The following is a 25,133-nucleotide window of genomic DNA, read 5'->3' on the forward strand; positions in this document are numbered from 1 at the left end:
ATGCTATTTGTAGTGTTAACTGCACTCCTTTTTGTTTTAGTGACATTCTGTTATTTGTTAACATCCGTGTCTTTCTAAGCAGTAGTCAGAGCATACTGTACTTAGAGCTCGGTATATCTGTGATTCTGTAGATCATTTTATACGTAGAAGACTGAGTGTGATTACAAGAGTAAGCMTACTATAAAATTGCAATGCATTAAGTAGACTAATCTTGCTATACRTTTTTTCATATGTAATGCTTTTAAATATCTTATGTAATCCACAGTGCTTTTAGAAAGAATGCTTGCTTTGTTTAAATGTCTGCTTTTTAGACTAGTGCTCATCATAGCATAATCTACAAGATTGAAGTTAAACGTAGAAAAACATCAATATTAACTATTTCCTCCTGGAAAATAACAAGAAAATAACAGCAAATTACATTTGCACATGTTGTTGATTGTGTCTGGCTCGTTGTGCAGAACAGTTGTATAATCATACATTGGTCAATCTAGTGCATTGACAATTCTAACTACTAGTGGCAAAGCAAAATCTCCAGACTGTTAAAGAAAGCTAGGCAACCAGAAATCTCTCCTCTGTGTTTTTCAGTAAATGTAGAAATGAAATCAAACATGACATCTCTTAATGTTGAAAAACAAAATAAGAATTAAAAAAAAAAAACTAGAAAGGATGTAAAATACCCTTTGGCATGAATCTCTTGAAAAAAGCACGTGTACTAAAAAYTCCTRTTGTCCTATTTTTCTGTGTTTAGAGCTTTTGGTTTTCTGTTCAGGTAAAATTTCAGGAGTGTATGCATCTAGCTAGGAAGTTATTCTGTGAAACTGCATGGCTTTTCATCATACGTAATACTAAAACAGTTACTTATACCTGCTGTGCTACCCACTTACCCAGTTAAGGTGGTGTTAAAAGTTCTTCAGTTGTTGTAAAGATTTGAAATGCAAATCATACTGATTTCTGAATATGCGCAAATGCAACCTCTGGGAAAGGAGCATTAGAAACACTCGTGAATTCTATGTTGATTTAAAAAAAAAAAAAAGTAGCTATATATTTGTGGTATGACTTTTTCTCCAAATGTGATGGAAAAGCTTATAATGCCCTGGTAACAGGAGACCTCATTAAAATTTAGATGGAAATGGGACAAGAAATTAATGGAGAGGAGAATTCTACCTATTACTGAGGCTTATAAATTTCAGAGCAGTCTAACTGTTCCAGTCTAACTTCTAAAAAGTAATGGAGGAAGATATAATTGCATTGGTAAAGGGTTATGCTGTCAAAATTACTTTGGATTTCTTTGGTGGTTTTCTGTTTCTGTGCTTAGGATGTAGATGGTTAAGGATTTGTTAGAAATAATAAAACTTTCTATATATTTTTCCCATTGTAATTTTTATGCTATTGTACAAAATTATATAACTTATGGGAGTTTTTTGTTATGTAGGATTTATTCCGTCAACGAGGATGCTCTTAATTTTGTTCTGGAGTTCACGAACTGGAAGAGACTTCCTCCAGCTGTAGAACGAAACCTTTCAGACTACAAAGAGAGCTCCACTTGGATTCCAAACAGTCATTTTGGTAAGCAGCACCACTGGAGGAAAAAAAACCCTCTGTGTATACCTGTTCCCAGGATGGAAGTGGGAAATGGCTCTTTGTGCTAATGCATGATGGCAACAGAAGGTCAAATAGTCAATAGAAATTGCATGTCCAGATACAAGGAGCAAACATAGTAGTTACTTACAGAAAAGAAAAAAAAAAAACATATTTGAATGAATTTCACCCATTGTATTGTTCAATTCATCGTGTGCGTTTCAAGCAGGTATTTTTAATATGGACTAACATCTCCACGTTAAGTTAATGTGTGTGCCATATTAAATGCTATGCAAAGTAACTGAGACACTCTTTTAAGAGCCCCCATAAGGTTGAAGGCAACAGGATTGTGCCATTATAAACCAGTCTGTGCAAATATGCATATGAACACATGCTCGAAGTGCAATTCTAAGAGCTTTGATGGGGTGAGGAACTAGAAGACTGTGGACTGGCCTTGCTCTTTATTTTCTATCCTTTATAATCAAGTGGAGTTGACAACTGTTATGGAAGCGTTCTAGAAGCTGAAGGAATTTAGACAGAACTTGTGTACTCTTAAGGGTGGAAAAGCAAAATTAGGGCAGTGAATGTAAGTTAGTACTTTACCTTCCTAAAATGATTTGTTGAGCTTCTTGGAAGGTTTAAGGGAAGATGATGAATATTATTTGCTTACATTTTCTTGACAATATTCCACTGACTTTGTTTATTAGTTTTTGAATTTGATTTATATTTCCAATGAAGTGTCCATCCTGCTCTGTGAGCATTTGAGAGTGATTATGATAATTCATACGGTTTGTATTTTAATAAATATCTACAAATCTAGCAGTTTATTGTCATTCCTATAATCAAAATGTGGTCAGTCAAAAAAAAAATTCAATAACTGATGATCCCTGAGCACCTGTATCTGCCGTGTTCACCCTCCAGAAAAGCAAACTTAACATATAGACTTTGCAACATGACCTATGTATTATGTTATTGAGAAATTATGTTCAAATGTCTTACTCAATTTTAAATAAAATTTTCTTTGAAAGGGGCTGTAGTAATTTTTAAAAATGCCTACATTGTGTTAATGTTATTTAATAAGACTTTCTTTGGAATATTATATTTAATACTAACTAGCATATCTTTTTTGGAGTGAAACAAGGTTTTACTTGGGGAAATTTATTTTCCTTTGCTATTAGTAAATATACTTGTGCTGTAATAGTGGCTAAGGTCCTTGTACTCAATTTTCTTCCACTTTTTTAGGTAAAAATCTAACTCTGTTTATGATATAGGACAATTAACTGTTATGAATGTGTGTATCCTAAATTTAGTTTAGGACAAAGTAATGTGGTAGATATGTTGTTGTTTTTGTATTTTGCAGATGTGGTAAGAAACATTTGAAGAGTAAGGCTTCCACTTGAACACAAAAAAACAGTTCTTTACTGTGAAAGTGATTGAACACTGGAATAGGTTGCCCAGAGAGGTTGTGCAGTCTCCATCCTTTTGGAGATATTCCAAACCTGGCTGGATCTATGTCCAGCTGGGCAACCTGCTGTAGGTGACCCTGCTTGAGCAGGGGTGGGGTTGGACCAGATGATCTCCAGAGGTCCCTTCCAACCCCAACTGTTCTGCAGTTATATGTACATTCATTTTGCTTTGTGTGCAAGTCCTTCTCTTTGCTAGCTAAAAGCTGTGAGATAGATCTGCAGTTAACATCTTTTTAAAAAAATGTGTTTGTATTTCTGGAATGCTAAGTCCATTTTAATAGTAACTAAGTGTTGCTTGCTTAAGGAAAGCTTGTGGCTTGTAGGCGCTGGAGTACTTGCACAAAGAACAGAGTTCAGCTAGGGTTTGAAAGTAGGCCGGGGTCCCAAGTTAGATTGGAATGTTACTTTCTGTGCTCAGAAAGGGGGCAATCAAGCTATAGTGGTAGGCAATGGTAAAATATTTCAGAGATGTGATTTCTGAGTTTGCAGTAGCTATTTAGGGCATTTATCAGTGGCATTACTAATTGACAGACTTTCCGTCTTAAAATCTGTGTGTGGTGGTGGTGGTTTTTTGTTTGTTTGTTTGTTTTTCCCCTCGCGGGCAATAAGGGCCCTGTAAATCTTTGTGGTACAATGCAAAGAAGCTGCTCTGGAATCTGCACTGCTTCTGTTTTGGTTCTTCATCAAGCTGCCTGCAAGTGGACTCTGATCTTTTCCATAGGAGACACCACGTTGCTTCCCTGTGTGTTCTGCGCTCTGTTTCGCAATGGCCTTTGCCTATTCTCCTGCCGGAAACAGCAGCCAGGTTGATTCAGGGGAGTGTGAGGGTAAAAGGTGGCATAATAAGCTAATACATGTTTTTAGAAAGTTTTAAGCTTTTTCCCTGAACCTCTGCAATACTGTGGAAAACAAGTTTTGCTTTAAGAAGCTACTGAGCTGAATGAGTTCATTTTTTCTTGCTGTGGGGCTTTTCTTCAGGAGAAGGGGGCTGTATTCTTAGAGCAAAGGCAAAAGAGTGAATCTTGTCCCTTTGTATGCAGGGTAACTTYGGAGCTGTACGGTACTGTTCTTTCCAAGGTGATATCAACCTGTGGAAGGTTTCAGTGCAACCACAAACTTCTTTTCTGCCTCTGTATTGAAAAGGTCTGTGTTTAGTRACTTGCTATCTATGCAGTCTTCAGCGTACGCTATTATCATATTAAATAGCAAGTACACACCAGAAGAGTCTTCCAAGAAAGCAAATTCTGCTTCATTCCAAAGGAGGGTTTGCAACATAAAATACACTGTTGAAAATATAAATACTATGATTGAAATCAGTGAGAATCAAAGCCCTGGAGCCAACATTGCTTTTCAAAACCATGACAGGCTTCTGACTGCAAATAGAAATAAATTGAATTGTTTTGTGGAAGCAGTGAATGAAGTTAAAAGCAGGACATTATGATAATAGTGTGGAGCTAAGATGTATGTTGGGAAAGCTAGTGCCTTTTCAGTTGAAAAGCACATCAGAAGTATAAAAGCGCAGTAGGTGTTACTGCTTTTTGGAGATCAGCATAAGGAGCCACATTTTTATTGGTGAGAAGGTGCTAAAATCTCTATTGACTGATCTGATTTTCAGTCCGAAGAAGTACTATCATCTGATGCTTCTTGCTGACCACCCTGTATTGTATCGGTAAGTTGTACGACTCGGTGTTTGCCACTTGGAGTTCCGACATCAATTCCGTTGTTTAATGCAGGAAAGTAGCCAGGGCTTATCTGCAGTAATTACATAATGTTAAATGTGCAGCCTATATTATGCAGCTCCTGTATGCAATATTGTAATCAATTGCACATTGCCAAGGACGTTAATCGGTAAAATAGACCATGCCTCAGTTTCTGTGAGCACGATTAAGAGCTGTTAGTCATTAAAATGATGACAGTAGATAGGGATCACTGTTCCAGAAAGAAAAACTACTTGCCAGGGACTGTTGTTCATTGTATCTTGTTGCTTGCAGGGGTTATAAGGGAATAAGGAGTGTTGTTAACCACCAAAACAGACTGCAGAGAGATAGTAAATAAAGAAGGAAAGAATGTGGCTTCCTTTGGAAAGAAGGTGTGCGAAGTGGAAGCTCCAGGCCTTCCTCTGCAGTGAGAAGCACCCTTTGCTGACAGGAACATCAGCCATCGACATCTCTACCAACAGAGTGAACTTTCTGACCCTTTAAGGAAGATCAGCTTGCTCGTAATAGGTGCCTCTCTGCAGAGATAGCCTGAACYCTTTGAAAAGTAAATGAGCAAARGTAGACTTCTCCCCAAGAAAGGCAGAAATGATTGCGGTTGGTATTTTAGCTTCCTTCTGAATAATCTAAATGGAGAAGCAGTTTGGGAGCAGTTTGGGGGCACTAGTGTGGTTTTCCGTGCTGACAGGTTCCCAGAAGCATGTGAATGCCAGGCTTGTGCATTACGAAAGCATATAGAGAAGAACATAGATGCCATTTTCAAAGGAGAGTATCTGTTCAAGATGGCTAGTTTATTCTGGGCTCCTACCATGTGCTCTGGTTTTTGCTCAGAAGTGCGAGATTTTTGGAATTTACGGAGCAGTATTTTAGGACTCGGTTTGCTTACATTGAGATCACTGTTTGTTTTGTCATTATTTCTGGCCCATTGCTAGGTAATAAATGATTTGGGTGTTGTATGAGCTGTTGTGRTGGCTACTGCCATAGTCAACATTTTTCCCTCATGATGGTAGCTGGTGTTCTCCTTTGGGGCTTAGGTACAGTGACCTTCTGCAGCTGCTTCCCTCCTCCTCTTCTGCTGTTTCTTTTTGACTCCTGGCTCTTCACTGGGTGCTGTGGTCAATGCAAAATATGTCTGTTTTTGGTAATTGCAGCTTCCTTGGGCTATGGGGTTGTCCGAGGAGGAGGCGCTTTCCCCACCGAGCGAGCAGAAAAACCAAGGGCATCACTGCTGTCAGCAGGGGAGTGACATGTGTGCAACTGGTGCTGATCTCAGGAGGAGAGAAGGAAGGAGAGGTTGCAGCCCTGGGGAGAAGGACTCCACAGTTAAGGCTGTCCTTAACCACATTGCTTCCCAGCGCTGTGTGTCTGGGCAAAGGCAGGGGGTTCCACTCTGCGTCCTCGGGGGACGGGGATGGATCGAGTCTGGTGCAAGGTGGAGCAGGCTTCAGGCGGACCCTCTCCAGGCACAGGGGACAGGCATACAATTTTGTTTCCCCAGTTAAGGTTCTGAAATGCGTGCGCTCCCGTGGTTTAGAAATGCTCTTGTTGCTCTGCTGCCCTCCTGTTCTTGAAATAAAGGTCATCCAATTACTTATGGAAACCACGTACCCGCAGACCACTCAGTTAGGGGAAGGGATAGCAAAGATACAGTGCGTGATTGTCACTTGCTAAATAGACAAGCAAGAAAATGAAATACCGCCTTTAATAATGAAAAGGTTATGCTAAACTCTGATCAGTTGTTGTTTTTTATTTTCCTGTTGGCCGGCAGACATGATGTAATGTCTGCACCTGAGTCTTTTGTTAATGAAATTTGCCTTTTCTTCCAGAACTTGCCTCTTTGTCCGTTCACAAAAAGGCGGAAGCGGTCCTCTCTGCTGCTTTTGATGCTCTTCCTCTATTTTCTTGCCTCCTTATTTGAACTGCCGTCGCAGCCAGGCTCTCTTTTCCTGAATTTTAGCCCCGACACCTTTTGCTCGTTCGATTGCTCCCCGTCGCCTTTCTGCCGCTGAACGCTGCTGGCAGAGAGCCTGGTCTACTGACTCCTTTAATGCTTTTAAACCTGCTTCAGCTTTAGTTCAGCCTGTGTTCTTTTTTATTAGGTCTCTCTCACAACATCTAAGGGAACCAAAATCTCTTTTGTAAGTCAGTTTTAAACGAGCCTCCCTTTTTTAACTAGTCTGCCTTTTTTCTTCCTGCAGTCAAATTTAAATCAACTTCCGAAAAGTTACGAGGCTTGACTGTGTCTTAGGCCTGCTGTTTTATGGTCCTTTTGGAGAGAACTTGATGCAGTGTCTTAGGTGCACGTTCCTTTACGTATCTGCCTGTTGTGACTGGAGAAAGGCTCGGTCTAATAGTTCTGTTTGCGTCGAAACCCACAAGCTGTTAAAGGTGTAAGATTGTTCCGGGTGACTACAGCTGTTGTGCACTGGCGGAGGGGTGTAGAAAAGGTTTCTTGGTGCGTGAGAATGGAGGCTGGGAGTGCCGGTCTCCAACAGGAGGTTTATCAGGAGGTAGAGAGAAGTGTAACTTCTGTGCAAAGAAGCTGAGAGCAGCGGGTGGTAGTGGAAGAACGCGCGTCCTTCTGGAGGATTCAGCCAAGTGGAGTTTTGCTCGCTTCCTGTCATGCAGTTGATGTTAGTGTTGTCTCTCTCGTCATATTTGAGGCCAAAGTTTGAGGCTTGTATCAGGATAAGCTACTTCATAATATGGAAGTTTGGTTTTGAATGACTGTACTTTTACAGACATGTTTTTGTATCTTTTAGCACAGTGGTTGTCCTTGGTCAAATTATTTACCAAAATGTTAGGTACAGTATGAACCTCTGGTAGTATACGCTAGTTTAGAACGCACTATATCAAGTGTGAGAGCATTGGAGGTGCTCTGTGTTACTCCAGGTACCCTCTCTTGTTCCAGAGATCGTAGTAAGCATTAAGAATGTTTATTAAGAGAAACGTTATGGAAGACCTTAGAATTTGTGTTGCGCCAGTACAAATACCTGGCTCTTGGGTATTGACTTGAAATAAGCTGGGAGTATATATACACCTGTGATTCATATGAATATTCACAAGAGGGAAAGAGAAAAGGTTCCAGAGAACTAGTTTCTCATTTCATGTCAAAGCACACAAACTGACGGGATTTATAAGTGTTCTGAACAAAAACGTAGTTAGGAGTCTTAGCAGGTCTTAATTCGTTACAAGAAGTCAAGTTAAAGTAACAGTAACTTGAACAATAACAGATGAGTCATGCTGTCTTTTAATACTTATTCTAAAAGTGTAATGTTACCTTTTTCTGTTGTTGTTGCTTGATTTACTAGACTTGCTTATTTTTCATTTCTTGTAATCTGGCATGGGCTTCTTTCTCCCCAAGCGGTTGGTTGTTTTAGGCTGGTTGTCAATGACATTTTATCCTTAATCAGAAAGTTTCATCCAATTTGTTTCAAGAAGTTTAAGATGACTTTTTTTTTTAAAATAATAACTGTACACAAATTCCATAATGCTGATTCTATAGCAGACAAGGATCCTTTGCAACAAAGAATTCTGCTTAGCTATCTGGTACAAACATGGGGTTTTCAAATGGGCTCTCTCTAAATCAGGGAACTATAGGCAAACTATGTGATGCCATGCTTTTGTTTACTGTTTGATTCATCTTTTTAATTTTTCAGCCGTCATTCCTTCCTTGTCTCATCTTTGTCGTCTTGAGATCCGGTCCATTTTAAAGAGTGAGCGTCTACGATCCGAACAGTTTATCCGTGAATTGCCATTACCAGCTTGTCTGCAGGACTACCTTCTCTACTTAGATATCTTGAGAGTGAATGCTATTCCAGCAGTGGCGGAGTCTCTGGATGAGAGCATTGGGGGAATTCCTCCTGCCAGTCATTCCACTTCTGAAGATGCAGAGAAGAGGGAAGCATGTAATGCTGATGCCAGATGATGATACTGCCTGTGACTGAACTCTCTCGCTGTAGATTTCGTAATGGCAATTAACCATTAAATCAACCAGAGAAGAGCTACTGTAAATAGCGATTTGTAGTAACAGGCCTTTTCATGCTGTAGTTTCCTATCAGATCTAGGAGTTCGTTGCAAGATCTATGATGTGCTTGTTTAGAAAGTCTGTTGTAGACTTTCTAAGTCTGAAAAAGTTTTCTGTTTCTGAAAAGAAATTTTTAACTCTTATGGAGTAAAACTAGCTTGTTCAATGAACAGAGCTTATAAAAGGTTGAAATGTGTTTGATCAGACGCTGTTAGTACTAACACTTTATTCCAGGTAGTGCATATACCAAAGGAAATATCTGAAAGTCAAGGACACCTTATGGTATTACTGTTACGAATTTAGATGTTGAGGAGTGATCTAGGTGAAACAGAGATAGGAACTTAATATGAACAAAGGAAGTGTTTGTGGAAGTAACTTTTTTTTTTTTCTTGGTCCTCTGTATTCACAACTTGAAGATGTGCATTCTTTTGTCATCACTTTCAGTCATCTTTCGATGCTTCTTTCTATGCTGCTTTCATTGAAACTATTTTAGGATATTCATTTGAATATAAAAATGCATATAGGACTTTATTGAATGCACCATTGATTATTCATCCTCCTAACGTGAACTCTTGCCACTTAAAAAGAGATATGGATCAGATTTATACACGTTTTCCATAGGTAGAATATACGATGTTCATATCAGTGTCTGAATTAACAGATACTCCAAAGATATTTTGCAATGATTGTACAGAAAAACAAGTGCTACAAAAATAAAATGCTCTTTGAAAGACTGAAGTGTCCATGTCATGAATCAACCTGCTCCCCCTCCCCAGAATCAACCTTTTGAATATATTTGTTGTTCTTTAACATCGTAGCAACTGCAGTCTGTGTTCTGACTTGAGATTACTTAAAAGCTAAGCCAGTTTTTGATACCCCTGAAAAAGCAATGTCTGTCTTGCCTGTTTCACCACGCTATTGCTTTTAGTCAATATTTTATAGTTACCAAAGAGGAAATCATTATATCTGAACATCATTAAAAAATTAGCTTGATGTGAAGTCAAGAAATTTGTTTGTTTCTCTTAGTGACTAATATATCAACATCATAATTCTTTTAAACCATTTGCAGCTTTGATTTGGAGTAATAATTTCTTAAGAACACTTCTTACACCTCCAATACATGTTTACAGTTCTGACTGAAGCCTGTGTGAGTTGCATCTGTGAGCTGGAGGAATGGAATTAAGCGCTGTAACTCGCATTAAATCCCAGTTTTGAACATCCATTTCATCTTGAATAATATTGTTATTTAATATTAACATGACTTGCAGTATGTTGCAAATAAAAGCTGGGAACTGTGCCTCTGCAGAAATGCTGTTATCCTCAAATTCATAAAAATCTGTTTTGTTAGTGTCCATCATGATAGCTGTAGTTTGTGCCTGTGTTTGTATCTTTAGCTGCACTGCACCACAGCAGGATTAGAAACCAAACCTGCATTTCACTTTGAAATAATGCAATTTCGATTTATTTGACAATGTTAGGAATCAAGACTGGGGAGATGTCTGAGACTAAGCAAATATTGAGAGATCCATAATGACTGAAGATTTTCCAAGTTAGGTTTTATTCTGTTCAAAGGTTATTCGAGAAGAATGACTACCTGACCATTTTTCCGTGCTTATTACTTTATTACTCTTTATCCCTTAGGTAGAGGAATGCAAAAAATAGTGCATTTTGTAGCTGGGGAGGTGGTTCAAAGTTCAGGTTTTCTTCAGAAACAGAAAATGAAATGTAGAATCAATGAGATCCTCTTCTCTGTATAAGATAGCTTGCATAAAATCTAACTTGTGAATTTTGTATGTTTAAATATTTGCTTATTTACTACGCTATACCAAAGTGCAGATTTTTATTATTAGTATATAATATGCGCTTTTGCGGTCATTGGTATCTGGGAATTTTCTTTGTGTTAGCACTTTTCTTGCTCAATAAGCAATGTAAGAGAAAAACTTCATGCTGGAGAGCCCTTATCAGACTTGCTATAGTTTCATTGTAATGTTATTTTCAGGTTATGCTCCATATGTTTCTAACTGGAAAAGGGTCATTTCTGAAACTTGTCACAAGGATTCTGAGCTAACTTTAGAAGCTGCATGTTCTGTTAAACCAAGCTGCCGATGTTTTGAACCGAGTGGATGGCAAAGCAAGAGACATCTCAATTAAGGACTGACTGAAATATTCTGGTTGCGGTATTGCTTTTCAGTTGAAGGGATGCCTGACTTCTGGATGCGTCAAGTCAGGTGAAATGTCACTAGCTAACGTCATGTAATAGATTGATTTATTTTCTTGCCTTCTTGTTTGACCCTATTTTGCCTATCCACATATGACATTAGAAAAGTGAGGGAAATTTCTTTCGGACATTCCTTCCTAGTTCCCCAAAGCTGGTTTGCGTTTTGCCTGCCCACGTAAGGGAGGCGCACCCGCCGTGCGCCTAAGAGCATTCCCCGTGCTGTTCTGGAGTCCTGATCTGTCTTTGCAGGAGTGCTGTATCTTGTTTATTGAGCATGTGTCCAATCCCTTTTTCTTTAGAACAGGATGATAGAATATCAAGCAAGAAAACTAATATGTCTCATCAGTGGAAAATGAGTGGGAGGGCAATACAAAGATGTTTGTTTCTTGGTCTTGCAGGTTTTCTGATGCTCTAAAACAAGATGTTTTCTTAATGGTACTGTTACAAATATTATAAATATATTAAGGACAACATAAAGAAGGAGCCTATGCAGAAAGGGAATTTGAAGACCAGGTTGGACTGCCATGATGATCTACCTGGACTCTGCATATGCACTCTGTAAAATGTGCTTCAGAATCTGAATAAGATTTCTGTCTGTTGGAGAGATATCTAATCTTGCAAAGGCACCAAAGAATGACTCTAAAGCTTCCCCTTAAGCTTTTCCAGTCTTTAATTACCATTATTCCAGTACTGGTAGGAATTCTTTTTATTCTTTTATTTGAAGGTTGAATTTGTCTAGTTTAGATTACAACTACATGATCTTGTTAGGTCTTTGAGAGGTTAAGAAGTCCCTTGCTATCAGCTACTGGTTCCATATGTACCCATAAACAGTGATCAAGTCACCTTTCAGCCTTTTTCTCCACAAGCTGAATAACTTGAACTTTACTTTGGTAGACTCTATTGAAAAAACTGCCCTGAAACCCTTTTTTACACATTTAGCAATGTGAGGGCAGATACGAGGTGTTCTCGTTGTCATTGGTATATACTTCTCTGCATTCTTTCTAGTTAGCATGTGTGTGCACACGTGGAGAGACATAGGACAGACCATCTGCTCACTTGCAGTCAGCCTCCCTTTCACATTACTTTAACATACCTTAAAGTAGGGGAAATCTTACACTCTTTTATTGTGCCTCTTGGAGCTGGGTCTCTGTCCCAGGTGATGAAGTGATCTTCTCAGGCCTGGAATGGGAATACTGCAAAGCAATTTATTTTGACAGAGGAAGTAGTAAGCTGTGTTGCTCCCTTGCTTTCCAGGAATTTTCCCACTCTGTTTTTTAGGAGCTCCCCTTTGGCTGTCCAGGAAATTTCCCCTTTCACTTTCTAGGAAATTTCACTGTTGTTTTGAAGGATGTTTTCCCTCTTGCCTTCTAGGAATTTGCCTATTAACTTTCCAGGAAATTTCCCATTTCACTTCCTAGGAATATTCACATTAGCTTTCTAGGAGATTTCCTCTTTGCTGTCTAGGAAATTTCTCCTTTGCTTTCTATGAATTCCCACCTATTTCTTTCTGGTGATTTCCCCCCCCCCCCCATGCTTTCTTGGAAATCCTTCATTGCTTTCAAAGAAATTTCACTATCATCTTCTGGGAAACTTCTCCTTTGATTTGTAGGATTTTTCACTGTCCTTTTAAAGGAATTTTCCTATGGCTTTCCAGGAGAATTACCTTTTCATTTCCTAGGAATGTCTGCCATGGCCTTCTAGGAAATTTCTCCCTTGCGTTGTAGGAAATTTCCTCTCTGATCTTTTGGAATTATCCCTCTTGAATGATTTTTTTTTTTTTTCCAATTCCACTTGTTGCTTTTTAGAGTGGTTTTTTTTTTCTTTCCCTCTCTCCCCCCCCCCCGATTGCTTTCTAGAAAATCTCTCTCTTGCTTTCTTGGTAACATCCTCTTGCTTTCTAGGAGTTCCCCCTTGTACTTTAAGAAATTTCCCCTTTGCTTTTTAGGAAACTTCACTGTGGCTTTCTAGAAAATGGCTCCCTTGCTTTTGAGGAATTTTTGCACCTTGCTTTTGAGAAAATTTTTCCCTGTTGGAGCCTGGAGTAATGAAGACTTGCCCTTGGTGGAGGAGGATCAGGTTTGGGATCCCTTAAGCAAACTGGCCATACACAAGTGCCGTGGGCCCTGATGCTGTCCACCTTCGAGTGCTCGTTGCTCATTGCAAGGCCACTCTTGGGCCGTACGGCAGAGCTCAGAGGGTTGTGCTCAGTGGCACGAAGTCTAGTTGGAGGCAGTGACTAGCGGTGTCCCCCAGGGGTCAATACTGGGTCCAGCCCTGTTCAACTTATTCCCCAGTGACCTGGATGAAGGCACAGAGYGCACCCTCAGCAAGTTTGCTGAYGATACAAAACTGGGAGGAGTGGCTGATACGCCAGAGGGCTGTGCTGCYRTTCARAGAGACYTGGMSAGGCYGGAGAGGTGGGCGGAGAGGAACCTCATGAAGTTCAACAAAGGCAAGTGCAGGGTCCTGCACCTGGGGAGGAATAACCCCATGCAGCAGTACAGGTTGGGGGCTGACCTGCTGGAAAGCCACTGTGCAGAGAAGGACCTGGAGAAGTATCCTGACTTCAAACCTTTATTTACAAATTTCTAGTATGAAAACATTATCAGAAAAGCAAATGGATTAGTTGGACACTAATCACAAAATATGTCAGCTCAACGTTCTCAACAGTGAGAAAATGTGACTGAAGCCTTTGGGATGGTTTTGTTGTACGCTGTCTATTTTGGGTGAGAGCAGGGCAAGAAACACTTCTGTTGTGACATGCAAAAGGAGACGGGGAGGAAGCAAAACATCGGTTGTCAGTCGCAAGTGCGGGCTGAAGCCTGCAGGGCGAGTCCTGCACGGGGAAGTGCCCTTCCCTTGCTGCTGGGTTGTGGAGGGGCAGGATGAGACCTTTAATGAGGGTTTTCTTGTCTTTTTTAAAATTTATTTTAAGTTTGTGTTGTTACTTAGAATAATAATTTTTAATTGCATTTACAGGATAGAAACACAATATCAGTCTGGGGAGAATTTTTCGCTAAGACAGGGTCTTGTATTGTGGATTTGTTTGTTTTTAGAGGAGAAGTTGGTTTATTTCCAGAATTTAAAACTGCAAAAAAATTCCTTTTTTTAAAGTAGCGATACGCTGTTTACATTTAAGATTTTCCTGCTGTCATTTTATGGTTGGCTATACTTTTTATCAGTTTCTGTCTTTTAGCCTGTATAAATGAAGAAGTTTATTTTCCCAGGAAGATATGCCTTCAGGGAAATCTCATTATGTCTTTAGCTGGGTTTATATATATAAAGCTTTCATGTTTTGCTAAAAGCAGCAAACTGTTTACCTTCTGAGTGGGCTAATTGTGGCTAATCCTCTCTGTTTTATGGTTGGGAACTTACAGATGAATGAATGCTCTGAAGCGGACTTGATTGTCTGAACTGGCATCTTCAGTGTCAGACTCAAAAAGAAATAGTTCAGGCTTGCTGAATGGCAGGTTTGCTTCTGGGTGACATATTGAAGCTTATTTTTCACTTGTAAACCTGTTGGATATTTTAGTGGTCTCCTGTAGCAAACGGTTGTTGATGTATGTTGCCAATGGGTATGGAATTGATAGGCTGAGGATCTTTTGGGTTTATTATATGTAAACTAATATACAGAGTTGCTTTTCTGTATGTCCTAATTTATTAGCAAGAGTTATTGTTGTACTAGAATAATCATCTATAATAAAATGCAGAAATAAATCAAATAAAGGCTACCAGCTTTTTCTAAGAGCTAGTACCTCCTAAAATGAAACTTGTTTTATGGATGGCTTTTTATTTATTTATTATTTTGTTTTTAAGTCTAATGGCCCCTTATTCTCTCAAGCCAGCTCTTCAAAACTGTGTGAAGGCTTTTGCTCTCTGTCTAAATTGTGTATTCTCCATGTGTATTATCATTAACATACGAATTAGAAAAAATAATCTGGTATTCTGAGACCTTTTTAATGTAAATAAATCAAAACCAGGAGGGGTATTTACCTCACTAGTCTTCAATGAACACAATATTCCTCGGCAAGTTCTTATTTTTCTACTGAGCTAAGATTAAGTTGTGCACTATGTTAGCTTTATTTAGGCGTCTATTCGCATTTTGCTTTTTAACAGCTAAATAGCTTATTTGCTTGAAAGTGCTTGTGCCAGGCAGCACTTGTGGGGAAGGTGCCATTAAAGGAGCGCTGGGTGATGGTAATTAGCGCAGTCCCTGAGTGCCTCCATAGAGGAGAGTGGACGGAGGAACGGTCCTGAGGATGCAGAGCCCAGAGGTCCTCAAACAGGAGCAGGTTCGCGGCCAGGTTATTCCGGAGGGTATCGCCGAGCTCCGGCACAGCTCTGTGTCGCACCTTGAGTACTGCAAGCCGAGGCGCTCGCCCCGCGAGCTCGTGCCTGGGGTTCCAGAAAGTGCTGGGTCCGCAGTGAGCGCGGCACCGCGCTTGTCCACGCGTGCGAGGAACGGGGCTTGGTGGATTTGTTGGTGGCAAAAGCCTCCGGGTGAGTCAGGATGGCAAACGGAAGCCCTGTCAATAAAGGTATTAATGAAAAATTTAACGTACGCTTAGAAAAGCAAATTTTAGATTGGTGACAAGCTCTGAGAAAAATATCGGAGTTGTTCATAAACCCTTATACTGCTGAATTCCCAATGAGATGGATGAATTGCAAGTGCCTTTGTACGGACCAGGCTGTACTGTTGAGGACCAAGCAAAAATGCCCTGAAAGCATCCTTAGGAAATATTTATTGAATACGTGCATTGTACTGTTTCTGAAAACACCTGGGTACCAAGTAGATCTCTCTTCAGAATACTCAGATATTTCATTTCTGCGTGCTGATTTGTTTTAAGGAACTCCTCTGCTTCGAAGGACACTCGAATACCTACGGAGAGCTGTATCTGCGGAGGTTTCTGTTTTTCATGCACTTCACTTTGTTTGCCCGGTGTTTTAGAGAGAGACTTTCGTTACTGCGCTGACAACAAACTGCTCCCATTGCTCTAAGGAGCAGGTTGTAACACTCGCGTAAGGGGCGAGCGCTGGACCGTGCAGGAAGGCGAGGAGGTGGGCTTTCAGGGTGCGAGAGGACTTGGCCAGCTCTGCCTGGGGAGGGTTTTCTTCTCCCGTTCAGCGTATTTGAGGGGTGGTAACGGGTGCCAAATGAGACCTGTGGGAAAGGTTTTTCCCCTTAGGGCCTGGGGTGTTGCTGTCCATTCACTTCCTGTGGCTGGTTGAAAAGCTCACGTGCTTGAGAAGCTGCTCTTTTTGCTAATCGTTTTGCGTTGAGAGAAGCGTGTGCAAAAGACTGAAATATCTGGGGGCCAATAGTTCATGTGCTAGATGTCGCTATGTCAAGGCTGACCCTGGAAGAGACTTGGGCGGCAGCTCTTGTAAAGCTTGGAGCGGATTGTCCTGCGATAATAGAAATGCCGAATGCTTATTCGGGGCTGAAGATCGCAGCAGGAGAGATGAGCAGGGCAGGCACATTTAATACCTGCCTGTTGCTTTTGGATTCTTTGCCCGTCTGCCAGCAGGTGTCAGCATGACCTAAGCAACAGCAGATGACTGCTATGGATTAAAGCAGTTCTCGTTAAAAGTATCCTTCTGTAAAGAAAAACAAGACTCTGGCAGTGATTGAGATCGTTGTTGTCTTCAGCATTTCTGCACTTGTCTGTGAGCGTGGTCTGTGTCCTTCTCTAGAAAGATACTTGTTCTGCTCCGAGACTGTAGGATATAAGCATTTTTCCTTGTTTTGACGATTGGATGTGCCTTACGTCGTGCAAAACCCTCAGCCTTGCACAAGACACGCGGGTGGAATTAGCAGTGCCTGGAAGCTGCTCCTTGGAAGTATTGAACCCGCTGGAAACTTCGGAGGTCTCTTGCTCCGTGTCATAGTGCTTTACACTGCAGTGTTGTGACAGTGTTTTCTCTGCTGTGTTTRTGGAAAGCTGGAGTTAGGACTAAAGCAGTATTTCTGAGATCCTGACTTAGAACTCTGCTGCCTTGACTTAAATGTGGCAGATAACACACGTGAACAGTTTGCAGACTTTGGAATATTCCTCTGAGAGTTTTCATGGAAGGCTTCTGCAGAACAGCCTTTTCTCATAACACTATCCATCCCTCAGGTCTCAAATGAAAACAGAAAAAAAGAATTGTGGTCATTTGTCTCTTTGGCTTTATTATTTTGTACTGAATAAAATCTGAATATCTTCATTGTCCTTTATTCACACCAATGTGGAAATAAATAAATTTGGAAGGCAGTGTTAGATGCAGCACTGATATCTGCAGGGTTTACAAGCAGGAGGATAAATGTGTCAGGTTAACTGGGAATGAAAACTCTGTTTGACATGCTAGAATTTCTGTGCATAATACAAGTTTCTTTTTTTCTTAGATAAGTTTAATGCTTAAATAAGTACTGTAACCACTCCTTACCATTGCCTACATAGATAGGAACATGCCTTTTGAATAAAATCAGAATAAAATTGTACTCAAATACATTTATTCAATTAAGTTCTCTCTTAGGGTAGGAGGTTGCCTTTGCTTTAGGTAATTTTTTGAGTACATTTTATTATCCCTCTGCATGTGCATATATCTAGCAGTATAAAATAGATTAGGAATATGTCTTTTGTTATTGTCTGAGATGCCTTAGTTAATCAGCAGCCAGGTACTGTTCATTGTACAATGGATTTTTTTGTACAGTGAAGGGTTTGTGATAGCTGTAATAAGTTTTTTTTATGTACCTTTTTGTCTCAGTTGTGTTAGGAGGGTGCAAAATAGAAACGTAAAAAAACCCAAAAGCTGTTAATCCTAAAGTATATTTACATTTTTATAACTTGAAGTTAATATTTCAGGAGTGTTGTTAGATGGAAAACTTCCAATTACTATCTATGGGGAGTTAAATGCTGTACTTTCTTGGATGTTTTAAAATCCTTGCTATGTTCTTAAAATTTTGGGATTTCTGTTTTCCTGATGCAAGCACAATGAGCAATCAGTTGGGTAAAATCCAATGGCATGCTTTAGTGAAGTCAAGTAGCACTGGGAACCTTGTGAAGCATAGCCAAGCCAATGAACTCTCAAAAAATTTGTCGAATTTCAGAGGAGTTGATAATATTTCTTAAGAAAAAGAAACTGAACAAAAAAGCAAATGTATTAAAATCAGTTTTGATATAATTCATAGTTCAAAGCTATTCACTGTTTTTACATTAAAAGCATAATTTCCCTTTATTGATATGAGCTGCTATAAAGGGAATGAGAGAGACATACTTGTGTGGGAAGATTGGAAGGGATTCAAACGCAGGAGTTGAAACAAAATTAGAGAAGGAGCAAGAATAGAAAGGAGGACTGGCTTCTTGGAGACGCGTCACTTTATTCTTGCTCTGCTCTTCACTTCTTTCTTTGGTACTAGGGTAGGTGGTACCAGCCTTTGGTGGGGCCTGGTTAGCCACTGTTACACCGCAGAGTATAAACATATATCCTAAAGCTGGAGAAAGGGAAAAAAGAGAAGAGGAATAGCAGATCAAGGATAAAGAACAGCAGGAAGGCCAGTGAAGCTAGAGAAGCAGAGGTGTCTGCTTCCTGGGCTGTGCTGAAGCTAATGGTGCTGTGCAGTTCTGCATATGCAAAAGCGACTTGGTAAATGTGGGGTAGGGGGGAAGGAAGGTGGTCCCACTAGTCTGTGTTTGGATAGCCTTGCCTCTGTGCTTTGAACTTCTTTAAGCACGTTTGGATATTGCTCTGAGAGTTTTCATGGAAGGCTTTTACAGAACAGCCTTTGCTTGTACTGTTTGTTTTGAGCCTTTGATATCCATCTCAGTTCTCCAGTATAAATATATGTATAACATTTTATGGATAAATTTTCATTCCTTGCCCTTGTTTTGGGCTGCTTGAAATCTATGTTGCTCTAATATAAGCACTAATTAGCAATGTTACAGATGGTAAGAGGAATTGTATATTTTCAGTTATGTTTCTTTGTTAGAAGTATGTTAAGTTAACCAGAATGTTGCTACAAATCGTCACGGTGAAATATGATGTATTATTGGTCATAAAAATCAATAAAGAACAATGACCACGTTATTTATGTCCAGACTAATGTTTTCTGCCAAAGAGAAATTGTCATGCAGAAGTTCATTAAGTGATCTCAGTGTCCATGCGTTGTTTCYGATAGTGTAGTGGTCTGCTGGTCAGCGAACCGTCTTGTAGGTCAGCACTGCCATAAATGCCAAAAGGTTTATTTTTGCAAGAATAAAAATGCTGAGAATAAAATTGGAGACGATTATCATGCCGAACATGGTTTAGGAAAAGGGATTCAAGCACTGCTTTCAATAAGGGTCAACACAGTCCTGCCTCCACTAAGCAGCTGGTCACAGAGATATTGGAGAGCTATTGCCAATCTCCTCTTTTCCAAAGCAGAATATACAACATGTTTGCAGAATACATCAGGAAACAGAATGTCACAACTCCAGTGATGGGATGGGCAGAGGAGGCTCCATCCATAAGTCTTGTCTAGATCTTTCAGGGAGGAATGAACATGCAGGAAATAGTAACAGCTTGTGTTTGGGGTCAGGCTTTTTTCACTCTCTCAAAAGAAAGGGAAGGAAGCAATGAAGTTTTATGGAAAATGGTGCCTGACTTCCTCTCCAAGTCAAACACAGTGGGGGAGTGGAAAGCAGTCCCTCCTCCATGTGACTCCACCTGAAGATGCATGGATTCCCAATGAAGCAAGCGTGACCACAGATTTCACTGAGAACCACTCATCTGACAGAGTTATTCCCCACTAGTTTCATGAAGATACAAACCCTGGTAACAAGGCCCTAGGGAGCTCTAGGTGGCCCTACCAGATGGGAGATGAGAAGCTTCTCTCTTGGTCGGTCAAGGACTACAGACTCACTGTGGGAACATGGAGACAGACACCTCCAGGAGGCATCTGAAAAACAGCCCTTTCTGTGCGGACGATGATCAAAGGCCTGAGCTTTGCCATCTGCAGCAGTGACAGAGACATGTGAGCTCACCCCCAGGAAATACCTCCTAGATCATAAGGGCAGCAAACCTGTTCACTGCCCACATGATAAGCTGCCTCTCCACAACACTCTCGCCAAGTGCTCTTGCATCAGCACCAGCCCCGTCCCAACAAGCAGGTGCTGCCCAGCCAAGCTCTGAGAATGGGCAGTAACACTGCCAGGCTTTTTGCAAGGGCAAGGGTCAGAGGACTCTGTTAGGAGAAGAGTCCTCTCCTAAAAGAGAAGTCCATGCAGGCTAGCACAGAGCAAGGCTTTGCATTAGCTGGCCTTTCTGGTGGCATGCAGTGAGGTGAGTCTTGGAAAACTGGCTTTGGGTAACCTTGTGCTCTTGGACCTGTGCAAGGGACCTGTTTCTCTTGGCCATGGAGCCTGTATATATGCTGAGAGGTTATGATTATGTGCCACAAGGACTTAGGACTTCTGTCTGGGTGAGAATTGGGTAGGAGGTTTTGGTGAGAACTCCCACATGAGGTTTCATTTCACTTTCCTTCTGCATTCCAGGTTTGCAGAAGTACAGATCCTGCATGAAGTAGAGTCAGACTTTGCCACCACATCTGTACATTTTGCTTGGCAAAAGAAGGGAGGAGAAGACAGCTCTGAGGAGCAGCAGGACATAAAAGGTAATGTAACGGCTGACTTGAGACAGAGGTTTAGAGGTTTTGGTGCTTTCCTTGTTGGGAGGGGGTTAGAGCCAAGGTAACAGTGTGACGCTGGGTATATTTGATTGATACATTAAGCAGAAAGAGAACAGTGGATATGAGGAAAGTGGCTTATATGAATTGTCACATGTGCACATTCAGAACATTACACATCCCAAGCCTACAACCTTCAGCAAAATGAAAGAAAGTATCTAAGAAAGTTATTATAGTTTCAGATTACTTTTTTAAACTGGTCTGATAAAATTCTAGTTAATCAGAAAAACAGCACTTTTTAGGAATAAACACAGCATTCTTTTAAGTTCTTCTTAAATATCATTGAATGGTAAATTTAACAATTCTAATTGCTTTGCACAAGTGATTGTCTCTTTTTATTTGCAGTAACTTTTGCATATAATTGTTTTGGGGGGTGTACGTTCATAAATGTTTTTAAAATTATAAGCGACTTCATTCTGAGGGCAAGAAATTAGATACAATTAAGTTCACTTGACAGTGATTGCTGCTGCCCTCTCCCCTGAAGGAAGGGGAATATACTTGTCTCTTGTCCACCCACTATCATCTATACATTAATTTCCACCTTGGACGCTAAAATATTTTGTCCTGTCTGTAAGGAATGTTGGAAATAACTTGTTTTACATGAAACATGATAGAGGAAGGTTGTATGTRGTTTATTGTAGACCACACTACAAATGTCATGGTAATAAGTACTGTGCAATCGTTTAGAGCAAATTAGTTTTAATTTTGAGGGGGGAAGTTTAAATGTAAAAAAAATTACAATCATAGCAGTGAGAACTTCATGATGAGATCATCTGAGTTGTATACTGACTCCTTTAATTATATATCCTTAATAAAAAAAATTTTTTTCTGTTCTGTTTGAAGCTACTGAAAAAGGACATTCATGCACTGTAAAGCTGCTGCTCCAACATGGAGCAAATATAAATGGACATCATTCTTGGTCTGGATGGAATTCTTTGCACCAAGCTTCTTTTCAGGTAACCTGTAAGAGCATCATATCATTTCCATGTAATTGGTGTATTCTGAATGATAATTTATATAATTGTCATTTTATCAGGTGTCTTTTCCTAACCAACCTGCTGGGTAGCAATAATTATTTAAGTATTACAAATATTGGATGTATGTATGAAATTATTTATTAATTTAGGGAGCGAATCGCTTATAAGGTTTTTTTTTTTGAGAAAGATTTCTGTTTAGTATCTCATCATAAGGAGATATGACCTGTTTCTACAATAGAAATATGTTTGCTTAATGGTTCTAACAAACTAATTACCATTTCTATTTATTGGGTAAATGAGTAAATGGGAAAAATTAAATTAAACTTTGTCTAGTTTTTCAGTTTTTATTTAGAATATGGACTATATTGCATCTTTTTGATTTCTTTGGGGAATTTGTGGGAAAAAAAGGGTTCAGTCAATCCCTCCCCCCCCACCCCCCTTTTTTTTTGTTTTTTTGTTTAAGGGTAAAATTATATATTTCAGGGATACACAGAGATAATAAAAATACTCCTGGAGCAAGGAGCAAACAAGGAATGTGAGGATGACTTTGGAATTACGCCTTTGTTTGTTGCTGCTCAGTACGGAAAGCTGGAGAGTTTAAGAATACTTGTATCCTATGGTAATTGTCATCATTCATCCAGCCTCACTGTTTTTAAACTTGCACCACATTGTCAGCAGATACAATTTGGTTCTACTTCTGTATTTCATAATTCCATCTTAATTATTTAAATCTTGTTATTTCAGTAATTTGATCTACTTTTCATCAAGTGATATTAAGAAATAGGAAATCAAACCCATGAAAAGGTTAAAGACCAGATTTCACAGTCTTGCTAATAACTCTCAGTACCAGTACATAGGTGGTCTGATTTTGATGACATTACTCCTGTATTAGGATATTGTTCAGGCAAAGTGAAGATACCTCTCTCTGGTCCTAAAGCAACAGCAATAGTTTCATTCACATAATCAACGTTTTCTATGTCTAAGTGCATGTGTCCTTACAATCAAAATTAAATGAATAACTATTAAACCTAAGGGTGCCTTAACCTAACCAGAGAAATCTTACTAACTTGTCTATCAATACCTGTGGGACAATATCTCAAAAAAATGATTGCAAACAAAATATCATCCAGCATTTGATTTGACTTTCCTCCAGCGTGTTTATCTGTCATTTAGCTGTTGTTGTGCTGATGTTTCAGGGAGTTGGAATGGTTGGTGTTCCTCACTCTCGGGAGAATGTTCTCTTATTTTACAGTAAGAGTAGAAAATCACATGTAAAGTCTTTGTAGGAGTGTAAATAAGCAATGAATGTGATTTATAGTTCTGCTTCTTACATTTTTTTTTATTATTAGGATACAGTGTACTGCAAGTAATTTGCAGGATTATGAACCTACAGTTTGTCAGTAAAGCAAGATCATTGGCATATTGAATAATGTCAGTGTCCTTTATATGGAGAAAGTATTTTTCCTGTGTAGTATGTTATTTTAGTTCAGTTTTATTAGTGCAGCATAGATAATAAATATCTAAGGATTTAATATTTTGCTGCACTGCATTTTTCAGTATTTTGTGATTAACCTAAAAATAGAGCGAACAATGTAAAGCACTGTGTCCTCATCAGACCCTTGGGCTAATCTAAGGAAAGTATACACACAAAACTCTACTGTGTTTTGAAAATAAGTTAATTCTTTCTTAAGAACCATAAGCCATACTTACAGAACTTAAGAAGGTCATTGGAACACTGTGCTAATATGTATAAGCATTTACAGTTTAAAAAGTTAGCAGCAAGCTAGTAAGTGTTTTTCATTATTACAGTGGAAAAGAGTTGCATGGTGAAGTCATTTTGTGCAAAGCAATTACTAATTAACACTAATTTGTTGTTTATTTTGTGCTGTGCCATGATGGTGATGTATCATGTGAAGTACTGGCTTCTTTGTCAGGTGCAAACATCAACTGTCAAGCCAAGGACAGAGCCACTCCTCTGTTGATTGCTGTACAGGAAGGCCATGCCAAATGCGTGGAGCTGTTGTTATCCGAAGGGGCCGATCCAAATCTCTATTGTAATGAGGAAGAATGGCAGTTACCTATTCACGCAGCAGCTGAAATGGGCCACAAGAAGTAGGTGATGAAAAAATACCCTCAACTGAAAGATTCTGGTAATAAAACCTAACCGACAAAGAGAATGTCCAGCTTTAAAAGGAAGAAAAATAAGTTGTCGAGCTGACCTGTAGTTTAGAATTCTTAATCCTTTTTGCATTTTAAAGGTCTGGTAGTATTCGCCGTGAAGCGATCAATGGTTCTGAATTCAGCATCTACTCTGGGCCTGATCCCTTTCCTAATCAGCTTAGAGGGGTTTCCAGAAAGGGAATAACTGCCGAATCAGGTACAATTCACAGAGCAGGCATATTACTTTTTCATTTTAAACTATAAATAACAATAGCATATGCTTCATACGTGGCTTGAACGGCTCCTAATTAGCATTATAGTCCTGACCATGAAGCAGCAGAAGGAACCATACGCAAACAATGAATTAGCTGAAGCAGCCAGAAAATCAAAGCCACAAAGCAGCTCCTGTAATCCTTGTAAAATGCGTTCATAGCTTTGCCCCATCCCAATGAAATAAGTGGCTTTTGCAGCAGAAAACCAAGGGTGGCAAGAAATCCGCGGAGAGGCAGGCCCCCTTGGAGAAGCATCCCTCAGGAACCCTATGATTTGCCCATGTGTGACAGCACTTAAAATCAAAGATATTGAAGGAAGGGGGTACCAACTGCAATGGTATTCGTGTGGATGCTTGATCCTTAATCATTAGCACAAGGAGCTCCTCGGCTGATTGTCGCTGAAGTTTGTGCCTCAACCTGAGGCCTCTCCCCAGCTGCTGAGGAGGAGGTCAGGCTGTAGTAGATATCAGAGCTGTTTTTTCTTCAGCTTTCTCGGAAGTGAGAGATGGGTTGGCAAAGCTGTCAGTACTAGAAATGTCTTTCAATCAAACGCTGCCTTCGTTGCTTTTGCGACACTACGTAGCTTGCAATCTGGGCGGCATCGATAGCTTCTGCTGGCAAAGGAACTGGTGTTTGTCCACTAATCCCTGTTGGCTGGGAAGGATGTGGGTCAAAGGCGTGAGTTATGAGAGAGCGCGATTTTTCTGCTTCGGGCTCTCGGTGAGTGCTGTTGAGCAGAAATGAATRTTCATTTTTGTCCGCAACTCGCATGTTCAGTTCACCCCCAAACTTCACAGATCTAAGTGAGCGCCACAGGCAGGCTGTATTGCTGTAAAAGGGACTGTTGGATAACCTGAAGGAGCCGTCTCTGGTTTGGTTAGACTATGTTTGTTGCTAACCCACTGGGGATTCAGAGGCGTTTAAAGCTGTGTGCAGCAATACCGTTTGTACAGCCAGTGACGATGAAAATCAATGGCAAAGCTGGCTATGTTTGTTGTGATCGGATGTATGGAATGG

General features: G+C 40.0%; 2 protein-coding genes across 2 annotated transcripts; both read left to right on the forward strand.

Annotated features, from left to right (window-relative positions):
* The first annotated feature begins 747 nt into the window (after positions 1-747).
* Positions 748-9,520, forward strand: LOC112963144 (ankyrin repeat and SOCS box protein 3-like). Its single transcript, XM_026059908.1, has 2 exons — positions 748-1,566; positions 8,419-9,520. Exons 1-2 carry the CDS (start codon positions 1,323-1,325, stop codon positions 8,685-8,687), a joined length of 513 nt encoding a protein of 170 aa, XP_025915693.1. The 5' UTR covers positions 748-1,322; the 3' UTR covers positions 8,688-9,520.
* A 10,429-nt stretch (positions 9,521-19,949) lies between these two features.
* On the forward strand, positions 19,950-24,061 carry LOC112963143 (ankyrin repeat and SOCS box protein 3-like; the record flags this gene model as incomplete). Its single annotated transcript, XM_026059906.1, has 6 exons — positions 19,950-19,996; positions 20,517-20,635; positions 21,551-21,663; positions 22,168-22,303; positions 23,619-23,796; positions 23,943-24,061. Coding segments are annotated over exons 1-6 (712 nt in total), but the record flags the coding sequence as incomplete, so codon positions are not given.
* Between the last annotated feature and the right edge of the window lie 1,072 nt (positions 24,062-25,133).

The sequence above is a fragment of the Apteryx rowi genome, unplaced genomic scaffold (genome assembly GCF_003343035.1).
Source record: "Apteryx rowi isolate R43461 unplaced genomic scaffold, aptRow1 scaffold_1616, whole genome shotgun sequence".
NCBI classification, from domain to species: domain Eukaryota; kingdom Metazoa; phylum Chordata; class Aves; order Apterygiformes; family Apterygidae; genus Apteryx; species Apteryx rowi.

Excerpts from the sequence above, each read along its gene's own strand:
- LOC112963144 (XM_026059908.1), top strand. The coding sequence starts at position 1,323 with ATGGTTAAGGATTTGTTAGAAATAATAAAACTTTCTATATATTTTTCC. Across the intron at positions 1,567-8,418 it reads GATTCCAAACAGTCATTTTG|CCGTCATTCCTTCCTTGTCT; the intron begins GTAAGCAGCACC and ends TTAATTTTTCAG.